A 13591-nucleotide genomic window follows, 5' to 3' on the forward strand; every position below is an offset into this window, starting at 1 on the left:
AGCTTGTGTTCAGATCAGTATTGGGATATTAGTAGCCTTGCACTTCCAGACTATGCTAAAAACCAGTCTTTTGAAAAAAGACAGGAGGCCCCCGTCTTAAAATATTGCCCACAAATCCTTTTCTGAGCAGAGATTTCATTCTTCGGGGCCCAGAGTGAAGCTAGGAAGTCGTCAGGGCTATTCAGCATATGTCCAGGGTGACAGCTTGCATAATGCTCTATGTACCTACTTTATCATCATTCAAACTCTACCCAAGAGACCTACATGGAGCTGGGGGGCACTTTATAGATGTTTCCCTACATGGTGATGGCAAAGAAGTTGCGGTGTGGGATCTGGAAGGGCAGAGCTTTCTGATGTGTTCATAAGTGAAGGAAACAAGTTACTGAACATTTTTGGTCACTCAAAGCCACCCTCTCCTTGTTCTCCCCTTCCTTGCTCCACTCCACTCCCAATCAATGATCTAGAGAATTGATTGAGGTCAGAGCAAGAACAGGGATGGGAGTTCAGTTTGGATTTTATTGAGTGGGCAGAAGACAGACATGGGCAAAACCTGGAGTGGGATGAAAAGGCTGTCGTAGACAGTGAAGCTAGCCCTAAAAAAATGATTATTTGGGACCAATTGGTGACTAAATGGCATGGACCCTGGGTTTAATCCTGACTCAACTATAAGAATGTCGGACAAATCCTGTCACTGCACTGTTCTTCAGTCTCCCTACCTGTAAGTTATGGCCAGGAATACCTGCCTCACAGCGGTGCTGGGAGGATTAATGAGGTAATATCACTCTGGGTGCCTATATTACCAAGACTTTTCTCTCTCTCTCTTCCTCAGGGAGGTGAAGAAAATGAAACAACAAAAACAACATGACTGTCTATTTATATATCACGTCATAGTTAACAGAGCATTTCTAAGACATTTGACCTTATTTAATCCTCTCAGCAACCCTATGAGGGGAGGCCAGGGGAGTTATTATTACCCCTCTCTTACATACGAGGCTCAATAAAATTAAGTGACTTGCTGAAGGATTTAAAACTCTGTTCCATCATTTATTCATTATATGATTCAATTCAATTCAATAAGCACTTATTTAGCATCACTATCTAGGAATTACAAAAACCAAAACCATAACAGCCCCTGCCCTCAAAGAGCTTACATTCTATTTCTTTTGGAGGGAAGCAATAAGTTGTTGTTCACTTGTTTCAGTTGTGTCAGACTCTTCATGACCCCATTTGAGGTTTTCTTGGCGAAAATACTGGAATGGTTTGCCATTTCCTTCTCCAGCTCATTTTACCGATGAGGAAACTGAGGCAAACAGGATTAAGTGACTTGCCCAGGGTCAGATAGCTAGTCAGTGTCTGGGGCTGAATTTGAACTCAGGTCTCCCTGACTCCTGGCACTCAATCCACACTGCCACCTAGCTGCCCAGGCAACAAGTACACAGCCTCATTGAGTCTCACTTTCCTCATCTGTGAAATGGGCCTATCTGTTCTGCCTAACTCAGGGTTTTGTTAAGAGGATTAAATGAAATAAAGCATGTAAAACAATTGAAAACAATGGAGTAACAGAACTAACATAAGGCATTATAGCAACAAGTCCAGGTAAATGAAGGGGCCCAGAATACTAGACTACATAAAGCACCAGGAAACACACACACATATGCATGTGGGTGACAGCATTACTTGTGGAGAACCACTGCTACTGATACCAATCTCTCTTCAGCTAGCTACCTCCATCATGTTAGCTTCTCCGGCTCTCTCTCCTTTGCCCAGGGTGTTTTCCCTCATTACAGTCAAACCTGTGTTCTGTTCTCAGCTCTCTCTTCTCTCCATTTCTGCCCTTCATCCCTTGAGGGCAGGCATGCAGGAAGCCATCCAGCAAGCATTTTCTTGGGGAGAAGGTACTGACCTGTCTTTTTTTTTGGGGGGGGGAAGGGGGCTGGAAGGGAGCTTTTCAAGTCTTCTCTGACTTTGACGTCATGGTAATTTACCCTGCCTACTTGGCAAGCCTCTGTTGGCCTACAACCGCAGTTTCCTCCACTCCTTCCCAATTCACCAAGGAGCAAGGTGGGGGACGGGGAAGATAGAAGTCAAGTGACAAACTCCGCACCCTTGGAGTTCTGAGAACTGCCATTTGGGCTAATGTCACCGGAAAACTTGAGTACCTGATGGGAGGCTCCTGGCATTTGGAACAAGCTGGGCAGAGTCAAATCCTTCTTTTTGTCACCAGTGGTGGGGAGGAAGGTCTGAGACCTGAGTAATCATGAGCAGGGAAAGTTAACACCCCCTCCCCTCCTACCCACCCAACTACTGGGGTTTGGAAAGCCAGTCCCTTCTTGTTTTCATTATAGGCAGACCTAACAGAGAGGGGTTTTTTCACCTTACTTGTTACTCTCAGATGGGAAGGAAGAGAATGAGAACAGCTATGTTTCTCCTAAATCACCCCAGCCTCTTCTGTCCTCTTTCTCTCAAGGAGTAGAAAGCTTTCTATGAAGTGGGAGTACAATCCTGAAGATAATACTGTCAATAGGCTTTTTTTTTTTACATACAAGTTAGGAGCAAACTTTCATAAAGGCAGATTGTTAAGATGGATGAAATGTTGGCTTTCAGGGCCTCACAGGGCATCTAGTCCAATCCCCTCGTTTTGCAGATAAGGATTCTAAGGTCTAGAGAAGGAAAATGATTTTTCTAAGATCAGAGACGTGGCTGGTAGCAGAGCTAGGATTCTCAACCAGCTCTTCTGAAGCCAAATACTTTTCATATCAACATGGCCTACTACTCATGTGTTTCTGTTTTCCCAAAGGGAATAAAGTCACCTATAAAAACAATTCCTAGGACAAGTTGTGTATAGGAAAGCCTAGCTAAGGTGCTTCCTACCAGAAGCTTAGTCAGTTTTCTCATCTGCAAAATGGGGATAATAATAGCACCTACCTCCCAGGGTTGTTGCGAGGATAAAATGAGATCATATTTGCAAAGCACTTTGTAAAACTTAAAGCACCATAAAGCTTGTTATTATTATTATCATTGTTATAGATAAGTTTGGAGCCAGAGCAACTCATAAAGCCGTTTGCAGTATGGAGGCGTTAGCATATAGGCTGGAGGAGCTCCCAGTTCCCCTTTCTCACTCTTCCTGTCTTTCTGCTCTTGCCCTCTCTACTTTCTAAACGATAAGCCCTGTATACCAGAACAAGTTGCCCATTTCTCTCTAGCAGGTTTCCTTCACCTATTCCCTTTGGATAAACTACTTGAATAAAAACTATTTATTTAAGAGGATAGAGATGGAAGGCCATAGTACCAATGTTCTTCCCAGTCTAGACTGCCTGTTTACTGCCTCCCTCTGCCATTCTGGTGTATGTGTGTGTACATGTGGGGGTATATATTTTAATTATAACATTCCAGTAGTGAACTGGGCACTGAGTGCTTATAAACTGTCTTTGTGCTCATTACCTAGCTTGCTCCAGGCATCAAATAAGTGGAAAACATGGATGGGAATAATAATAGCTTTGCCAAGAACATTTTTTTTTCTCTAAGTGGGCTCAGGTTTCATTGTCCATTGTTCATTTAAAGCGAAGGTCTGTAAAGGGAGAATGCCTTAGTGTACACACAGCATTTGATCTGTTTATCTTTAACACCATGCCCTCTCTCTCCTCCAAAGGGTGTGTGTGTTGAGGGGGTGGGGGGACATTGCTGTTCATCATCAGGTCTAACTGCCTCAACTTTGTGCATGGGAACTTTGATCCAAACACCTGATTCCTGGGAGTTGCAAACTGCTGACCAGGCCTAATCAGGCCAGTACAAGATTCCTTCACTCTAGAATAAACACCAGATCAGGACTTGAATCAATAGGGTTTCAGAGCGAGCAAAATGAAGCCTTTTGATATCAGGCCTGCCAGTCTTTGGCTAATCATAGAGAATCAATCTAACAGGAAAATGCACTAGAAGCATACATATGAGAGGTCACGGATGGGCTCAGCTCCAAACATACAAATAGGTTATGTTTTTACTCTTTCTAATTTCTTAAGTCATTTTTTTTTATTCTGAAGTTGAGTGAGAGAGAGAGAGCATTTCCATGCATACAGCACAGAACCCAAAAAAGAGATTCTCTTAGGAAACCAGAACTTTACATTTCACACCACTTGCTTTTTAAAAATAGTACATAATAAATTCAACACATTACTTTCAAAATGCTATCTCAAGCTATTTTTCCAAATCTTGAGACTTCAAGTAAGTACATTTGGCCAAGCGTAGGTCGCTTTCCTTTACTGATTTATTTAGTTTGCTTGACAAAAGCTGTGTGGCATTTGGGTCACTTCAGGAACTTTTTAAGAAGAGTCCCTGGACTCAGAAGATTGTTTGCCACCAACAGGCTACCTTGGAACAGCCAAGACTGCACACATCTGCAAATCCAACCCCCACCTCCACAATAAACTCCAGCGGCTTTCTGACCTCCAGAATTGAATACAAAATCTCCTGTTTGACATTCAAAGTCCTTAATAACCTAGCCCCAACCCTACTTTTCCAGTCTTCTTACACCTTATTCTCCACCAGTATCCTTCAGTTCGGTATAACTAGCCTCCTTTGTGTTCCATGGTTGAGACACTCTATTTCTTAGCTGTGGACATTTTCTCTGGCTGTCCCTGGTGCCTGGAATGCTATCCCTTGTCTCCACCTACTGGCTTCCCTGGCTTCCTTCAAGTCCCAGCTAAAATCCTATTTTCTACACAGTCTTTCCCAACTCTTTCCAATTCTAGTGCCTTCTTCTGTTAATTATCCAATTTATCTTACATATAGCTTGTTTGTCTATATTTGTTTACTTGTCTTCCCCTATTAGATTGTAAGCTCCTTGAGGGCAGGGACTATCTTTTGCTTCTTTTTGTATCCCCAGTGTTTAGCACAGTGCCTGGCCACCTGGGAAGTACTAAATGCTTATTAACTGACTCACTGAAATATCTTTCATCTCCTGAAAGTTCAGAGCACTTCACTGTTGAGCAGCTAATAATCTTCAGGGAATTCTTATGCAACTTTTTCCTCCCCTTGGCACTAGGCTATCCTATCCCTTCCCTATTGGGGAAAGACAAGCAGCCTCACCTTCCATCTCCATTTGACATCGTATGTACAGTTTGTGCTGGACTCCGGGAAGGAGCTGCTCTCCCAGAGCTGGTGGCTGCTGTGCCACTAGTTCTGACACTTCTCAGTCCTGCTGTGATGGGGGAGGCAGTGGCAGTATGAAAGGCTTTATAATCAGGTTGTTTGAAAAGGATAGGGTGTTTTGTTTTTTTTTAAATAAATAGGGCTGTTGGTTTCATTAGGAGGTACGGTATACTAAAGAGCTACATATTGTCCTTGCCCCTGGTCCTTTTTGTCACCTCGACTTTTTTTTTTTAAATGATCTGTCCGATGTGCTAACACCCCTCCTAATAATGCTTGACAACCTCTAATTTCTTTTTTTTTTTGTTCAACAATTAGTACCATTAAGTTCTTCAAATAAAGGACTTTTTTTTCCTTTTAAATCTTAGGAGATAGAGAATAATAAAAAGTTAGAGCTGGGAGGGTTTTGTTAGAGATCATATTTTAATCAGTGTCCTCCTTTGATAAATGAGGCAACTGACCCTTGTGATTCCAAACTTTTTTCAGTTGCTGGAATACTTTGGGACTTGCCCCATGTGCAGCCATCCAGTGATCCATTGGTTTAGCCATTAAATAGGCTGCTACTTCACCCCTGCAGGCACACTGTCACACACACACACACACACACACACACACACACACACACACACACACACACACACACATACTCTCTCTCAATCTCTCTCTCTCTCTCTCTCTCTCTCTCTCTCTCTCTCTCTCTCTCTCTCTCTCTCTCTCTCTCTCTCTCTCTCCCACTCCTCCTCCCCATGGTCATCAGCTATTCGACAATGTTCAAATGGGAGGAAGAAAGCCCAAGATGCTGGTGGTGTACTCCAGCCAATGTGGGCCTTTCTGCTTGCAAGTGGATCTGCTTGAGAGTGAGGATGACCTCTCCATACTAGAAATAAGTCAAGTACTGCAAATGACCTATTTTTCCAATATCCTTAGTGTCAAATACACCCTACTTGAGGGCCAATAACCATTTAGAAGCTTGTCTAAAACCAGCCAATGTGTCAATACATTTTTAAGTGGAGAAAATGGATTCAGAGTAGAAAGGCTTGGGTCTGAATACTGTTTTTCTACTTTTTATCTGTGGTTTTTGTTTTTCAGTCATGTCTGACTTTTCATGACCTCATTTGGGGTTTTCTTGGCCAAGATACTGAAGTGGTTTGCCATTTCCTTCTCCAGCTCATTTTACAGATGAGGAACTGAGGCAAACAAGGTTATGTGACTTGCCCAGGGTCACCCAGCTATAAGTGTTGGAGGCCACATTTGAACTCAGGAAGATCTTTCTGACTTCAGGCCTAGGGCTCGGTTCGCTGAAGCCGCGCAGCCTTGGTAAATCACTTCTCTTAGCCTTACAAGAGGAGTGATGATAGTCACTTTCTACTAGGCTGTTGTAAGGAAAACACTTTGTAAATCTTAAAATATTGTTATCATTTGAGATGATGTATGCAAAGTAAGCCATAAGAAGAAGTATGTGAATGTTTTTTCTTATTACTATTATCATCATAGTTTTCTAGTTACCTCTGATGAACAGAAAAATGAGGAATGCTTTAAGCCATAAACTCTTTTTTTTTTTTTCTGGTGAGGCAATCAGGGTTAAGTAACTTACCCAGGGTCACACAGCTAGTAAGTATCATGTGACTGAGGCTGGATTTGAACTCAAGTCCTCCTGACTCCAAGGCCAGAGCTTTATCTACTTTACTACCTAGCTGGCCCAAGCCATAAACTCTTAATGAACCCATTGAAAGTAAGGTAATGTAGAGGCAAGATATTGGATTTAAAGTCAGAGCAGCTGGATTTGAATACTAACTGCTATTTACTCCCTAGGACAAAACACATCCTCTCAGGGCTTCAGTTTCCTCACCTGCAAAATTTGGGGTTTAGACTAATGATCTCTAAGGCCCCAGGACTAGATTCTATGATCCCAAGTAAAAGATTCTGGGGAGCCAAAGAAGAATCAAGTGAGGGCAAATAGGTTGGTCTGTGAAAGGATTCAACATGGAGGGAGAAGGAAAGGTGAAAATCCTGAACACACTTCTTGTTCAGGGTAGACTTGGACATTGTAGAGAGGTATCAATGTTATACGAAGTACATTATACCTGGAATGGGAAGGACTCATTTGCCCATAGACTCTGATGTGATCAAAAGGACTTTAAGGTAAAAATACAGGGAGAAAAAATGTCCAGATAAAACTCTAAACCTAGATACTGTGGAGGAAATGAAATCTGACATAAAAGAATAATGATGAAGGTCACGATTATTAATCCATAAGAAAAAATAACTGGAAATTGTCAAGAGCAATAACCATGACCTGAGATGCTTGATGTGCAGAGTATAGGTGATGAAAGACACCTGAAATGTTAAGGCAAGGAGGGAAATCCAACATCATAGGAATCACAAAGACCGGGAAGGATGGGACTTATGACTGCAACACAACTAAAGAAGATTATATCCATATAAGAACATATTTGAGAAAAAAAGTAGTGGAATCACACTGTGAGTCACTAAAAACTAACACTTGTAGAAATCCATGATCCTAAGAACAGCAACATGCAGAGCTTTTAAGTGAGGATAAAAGGAGAGAGAATGGAAGTGATACTATTATAAGAAAATAATATTGACCTTTCAGCCAGGCAGAGCAAATGTCTATTAATTTCCAGGCATAGACTGCAAAACTTGCATGGAAATCCGGTGATGGAAGAAATCCCATTTGTTAAAAGCAGAGTAAGTGGTGAATTATTTATAAATATATATAAATATGTACGTACATATATTTTTGTAAGTATTTACCAATTCCATGCAAACTTTTTAAAATTTATTTTTTAAAACTTTGAATTTTAAATTCTCAACTTCCCTTTCAACCCTCCCCACCCCTTGAGAAGGTAAGCAATATGATATTGATTATATATGAGAAGTCATGCAAAACATATTTTCATATTAGCCAGGTTGCAAAAGAAAAGACACGCACACACAAAAAGAACAAGAAAAATAAAGTTTGAAAAAAGTATGCTTTAACCTGCACGCAGAGTTCATCAGTCCTCTCTCTGGAGGTAGATAGTATTTTTTATCACAAGTCACTTGGAATTGCCTTGGATCATTGTACTGATCAGAATAGCAAAGTCATTCATAGTTGAGTATCATTACAATATTGTTGTTACCATATAGAATACTCTGCTGGTTCTGCTCATTTCACTTGGCATCAGTTCATGTAACTCTTTCTAGGTTTTTCTGAAACCATCCCACTTGGCATTTCTTATAGCACAATAGTATTCCATCACAATCATATACCAAAACTTATTTAGCCATTTCCCAATTGATGGGCATCCCCTTGATTTCCAATTCTTTGTTGTTACAAAAAGAGCTGCTATAAATATATTTGTACAAATAGGTCCTTTTTTCTTTGACCTCTTTGGGAAACAGATCTAGTAGTGGTATTGCTGAGTGAAAGGGTATACACAGTTTTATATTTTTGGGTATAGTTCCAAATTGTTCTCCAGATTGGTTGGTCTGATCAAATGATGAATTCTTGACTAGCCTTTTGAACAATATAATCTTTCATAAAGTAGAAGAAATGACAGTGGGATTGCTATGGACTTAATTAGAATTAAGAAGGGGGGAGAGTGGTTGGAGAGGACATGAGAGGAACCCTAGGAGAAAGTGAATATATATTATGCTAGGTTTTACGATGATCTTCCTAATGCCCCACTCTAATTACATAACTCCACTGCTCAAAGACCTTCTGCGCTTCCCCTTGATTACTGAAAAAGTTCAAACTCCTTAGCCTGGCATTCAGGACCACCAGGTTCTAATCTATCATTCTAATCTGACAAAGCACTACTCTCTCTTAAGTACTGAGTCTCACTTGCACATTGTTTGGGTTTTGATGGCTCAGAATGAGTGTAAATAGCAATTGTTTCTGCTTTGGACAGAAACTCTGACAGTCTTCCCCACCCAGACTGATTCTTTTGTGAAGTCAAACTAGGCCATCTTTTGCCTCAATTCTTACTTAGCCTTTAATCACTGAATGGGTGTTGCCTCAGATAAACTGAGACCTGGAAAAGACCTTAGTTTAAAAAGGTCAAGGTCTCCCACTGCATCAGGGTCTTCACCAGTCATGCCAATGGACTCTGATGACTCTAGAGGAGAGAGTGGAGCTGATGACTTTGAACAGCTCACCTCACTTAAATCCAATTCACCTGCAAGTCAAGACACTACCCTCCTGATGTCATCGCTCCTCTTCAAGAATGAAGGACTAACAACAAACAATACTCTGTAGCTAAAATAAGCTAATTAGCTGCTCCCTGATCATACTGAGTGCTTTCTGGATTCTGCCTCTTTGACTGGGACATTCTCAACATTTGGAATGCCTTTGCCCTCACATCAACAATGTTTGAAATTTAATCTTCCCTTCAAGGTGAATGGGATGTCCCAATGTAGACTTCTCAGTGTAATTAAGGTAATGAGTTCAGAAGGTAGTGTGAGAAATGAACTCTCAGAAGTGAAGGTTCCTCAAAAGGTCAAATAATTCTTGATTACTACTTTCAAAATCCTCCCCCACTCAGACCCTGTTTTTAAGCACTTAACAGAAAGAATAAGCCCTGGCCCACCCCCAACCTGAGCCGTTTGTCCTTGGCTTTGACTTGCTTTTATAAGGCGGCCCCTGTTAGGTGGTATCTCTCTCTCTCTCTCTCTCTCTCTCTCTCTCTCTCTCTCTCTCTCTCTCTCTCTCTCCTCTCTCTCTCTCTCTCTCCCCTCTCTCTCTCTCTCCACTCTCCCTCTCTCCTCTCTCCCTCTCCCCTCTCCCCTCTCCCCTCTCCTCCCTCTCCTCTTCTCTCTCTCTCTCTCTCTCTCTCTCTCTCTCTCTCTCTCTCTCTCTCTCTCCCTCTCTCTCTCTCTCTCTCTGGAGCAGACAGCCATCTCGCGAGATTGTAATAAAGGTAACCTTTGCTTTCCACTTTGAGAAGTCTCTGAGTTTAATTTGGGTTGGGGTCGCTGTCCCACACAAAGGCCTAGTTCAAATACTACCCTTCCTCTCTCCATCTTCACCAAGCCATTCTAGATCACTCCTGGCCTATAAACTCAATTGAGTTTATAGCCCTTTATACCTCTCTTCTGCATTTAACATTTTACTATAATTATTTTTTAGGCAATTAAATGTGACCATTCTTTAAATAGTTTAACACTTTATTCAAAGGGCTTCACCCAATTCCACAGAGACAAGAGTTGCAGGGGGGATATGTAACCTAGAAGGACACTGAACCAGTGTCACCCAACTCTTCCAAGGAGGCAGAGAGGTTGCAATTCCCATAGATTATCTCTGGTTCCTGGATCTCTGTAAAGAGTTGAAAGAACTTCTGTGGCCTTTGCAGGTGAAAACTCTTTCTGTAACGTTGTTTGGCTTTATCTGCTTATTAATGCAGTGCTCCTGTGCCTAGCACACAGAATCATAGAAACCAATGATGCCTTAGCCTCAGTAAGATGTCCTCGGTGGCTGACTGTAGTTTCCTCTAGAAATCTGTGTTTCTTTAGTCACGTTTATCTTTCTTTTCCACAGGATTTTCATACAATTACAACTATAAACAACACATATGTATTCTGCTGACCTTTGACAGAGATTCTAAATTATTACTTGATTCCATATTATTTGAACCAAATTTTAACTTGCTGTTAGTTGAACCATTGAGATAAATCAATGTAGATTCACTCTTACCATTTCCATCAGCCCATAGTCACAATTATTGATAAATAAATTATCAGTGCACATACTCTTACCATTTCTAACAGTCTATAGTCACAATTATTGACAAATAAGTTATCAATACACATTATCATCTCTACTAGACTGCAAACTCTTTGAAGGTAGGGACCATGTTTTATTTATCTTTCTATTTTTCCAAGCTCCATGTACACTGTATTGCAAAAAAAAGCAGGATTTAATAAAAGTGTATTGGAATGAATGAATGAATGAATGAATGAATGAATGAGACAGAGAGGAAAGATGGATCTGACCAAACAAATACCCTAGATTTTAGGATGGCAGAACTCAAAGTGTTCAGAGAAAGACTGGCAAATGGCCAGATACTCTGTAAGAGAAGATAGCTCAAGAGGAAAGGGATAATCTCAAGAGAGAAATGTTACAATCACAAATGATCTCTGGGAGAGAGACAGGGAGGAGGTGTCTAAAGGAGTCCATATAGTTTTTAAGGGAACCTCTCTAATCAACTTAGATTCAGAAAGAAAATTTCCAGAAGATGACAGCAGGGACCCCTAAGCAAGGAAGAGTATCAAGGAGTCTGTGGCATAGACTTGCAAGAGCAGTGCTGGTAAGCCCAGAATGAATTGAATCTTATATAAAAATTATCAAGACAACAAGAAAAGGGTTTGTAAGGGCAAGAAGAGTAAATCGGTTGATTTTCCTGGTCTGGGATGATTACATCTCCAGGGTGCTAAAGGAATTGTCAGTGATCTTTGACAAATTGTACAGAATAGGAGAGGAATGAGAAAACTAGAAACAGGCAAAAGTCTTGATGTTTTAAAAAAGGAAGAAATTATATTCTGTTAGTACAGGTCAGTGAATTAGATGAAGATCAAGACAAAATTCTAGAACAGGTTACTAAGTATTTGTAAGGAAAGGAGGATCTGGCCAAACAAGTGCCCTAGATTTTAGGAGGGCAAAGCTCAAAGTGTTCAGAGAAAGACTGGCATTAAGGCCAGGTACTTTAAAAGAAAAAAGGGCTCAAGAGGGAAGGAAGATTCTCAGAAAGAGATGTTGTAATCTCAAAGGATCCCAGTAACCTAGACAAAGACACAGATGGGATGATTATCTGATTTTTCTGAGGAAGCTGGGGAAGCTAATATATTGAATGAGAGAATTAGGAACCCTCAACAGGCTAGCTAGAGCAAAAACCCAAGTCGAATAAAACAAGATTTAATAAACATAAATATGAATTCAAGGTAATGGAACATAGTGACTAGAGGGCCATATTCAGAACACTTAGGAAGACCAAGGTTCAGACTCTACCTCTTACACATACTGGCTCATTTCACTTCCGAGTGTTCTAGGTAATTCTCTAATGCAGGATAGACTGTAAAATATTCCTGATATGTACATATGAAGGGAACTTCCTTGTTTAGAGTTCTCTATGCCAATTAAGTCATAGATATGGACCAAAATTTTGAATTATTCTACTTGTGTGTTTTTTTAAATACAACAAAAGAAGTGAGCAGAACCAAGAGAACATTGTATACAGTAACAGCCATATTGTGCGATGACTGACTTTGACAGACTTATCTCTTCTTAGCAATGCAAGGATCAAAGACAACTTCAAAAGACTCACAAGGAAAATGCTGTCCACATCCAGAAAAGGAACTATGGAGTCTGAATGCAAATCCAAACATACTATTTGTTCTTTTTGTTTGTTTGTTTGTTTCTTCTTTCTTGTGGTTCCTCTCATTGGTTCTAATTCTTCTTCACAACATGACTAATGTGAAAATATGTTCAATATGAATGTATATGTAGAGCCTACATCAGACTGGAAAATTTGGAACTTAAAATCTTATGGAAGTGAATATTGAAAACTAAAAATAAATTAATTAACAAAAACAAAGACAATAAAAAAATACAACAAAATAAAAGCGTCTTTACAAGTATAAAATGGCAGAGTCATGGCTAGAAACTATTACATGAGAAAAAGACATGGGGGTTTTAGTTGGCTGAGAGTTCAATATAAGTCGATAGCGTGATACAGTGGCCAAAAAATACCAAATAAACCATAAACAAAAAAAACCCCTTAATGTAATCTTGAACTATATTAATAGAAGCATAATGTTCAGATAAAGGGAGGTTATAATTCTTCTGTACTCTGTACATTTGGGGTACTGAGTTCTGTTCTGGGTACTAGATAGCAGCTAGGGGCTGCAGTGGAAAGAAGGTTGCATTTGGAGTTAGGAACACACTTGAATTCCAATCTGGCCTCAGACACTTGTTCTAGTTGTGTGACCCTGGGCAAGTCACTTGACCTCTGTCAGCCTCAGTTTCCTAACATGTAATTTGTGATAATAATAGCACCTACCTCATAGGGTTCTTGTGAGGATCAAATGAGATAATATATGGAAGTGCTTTGCAAGCCTTAAAGCTCTTTATCAATGTAACAATTACTATGTTTTAAGCGGAACATTCATAAGCTAGAGTATGTTCAGACAAATACAACTGGCATGGTAAATGAGGGACATTTAAAAGCAGATTAAATGAACAATAATTGAAAGAATTGGGATGCTTAATCTGTAAGAAAAGAAAGATTAGAAAAGAGGTGAGTGGGCTATGATAGTTATCCTCAAATATTTGAAGGGCTTATTACGTGGAGTTATTAGATTGATTCTATGTGGTTCCAGAGGGAAGAACTAGAATTAGTGGATGGCAATTACAGGAGGCAGATTTTCACTTGATATAAGGAAAGGGCTTTCT

The 13591-nt window shown here is 40.3% G+C and overlaps 1 protein-coding gene across 1 annotated transcript in view; it reads right to left on the minus strand.

Moving 5' to 3' along the window:
* The window catches only part of DNM3 (dynamin 3), a 682754-nt gene that overhangs the window by 26178 nt on the left and 642985 nt on the right, over positions 1 to 13591 (minus strand). The window contains exon 21 of the mRNA XM_078156497.1: positions 2160 to 2247. Coding sequence (XP_078012623.1) covers positions 2160 to 2247 — 88 coding nt within the window. The remainder of the gene's footprint in view (positions 1 to 2159; positions 2248 to 13591) is intronic.

This window comes from Phascolarctos cinereus, unplaced genomic scaffold (assembly GCF_003287225.1).
Source record: "Phascolarctos cinereus isolate Bilbo 61053 unplaced genomic scaffold, phaCin_HiC Scaffold_5;HRSCAF=322, whole genome shotgun sequence".
NCBI classification, from domain to species: domain Eukaryota; kingdom Metazoa; phylum Chordata; class Mammalia; order Diprotodontia; family Phascolarctidae; genus Phascolarctos; species Phascolarctos cinereus.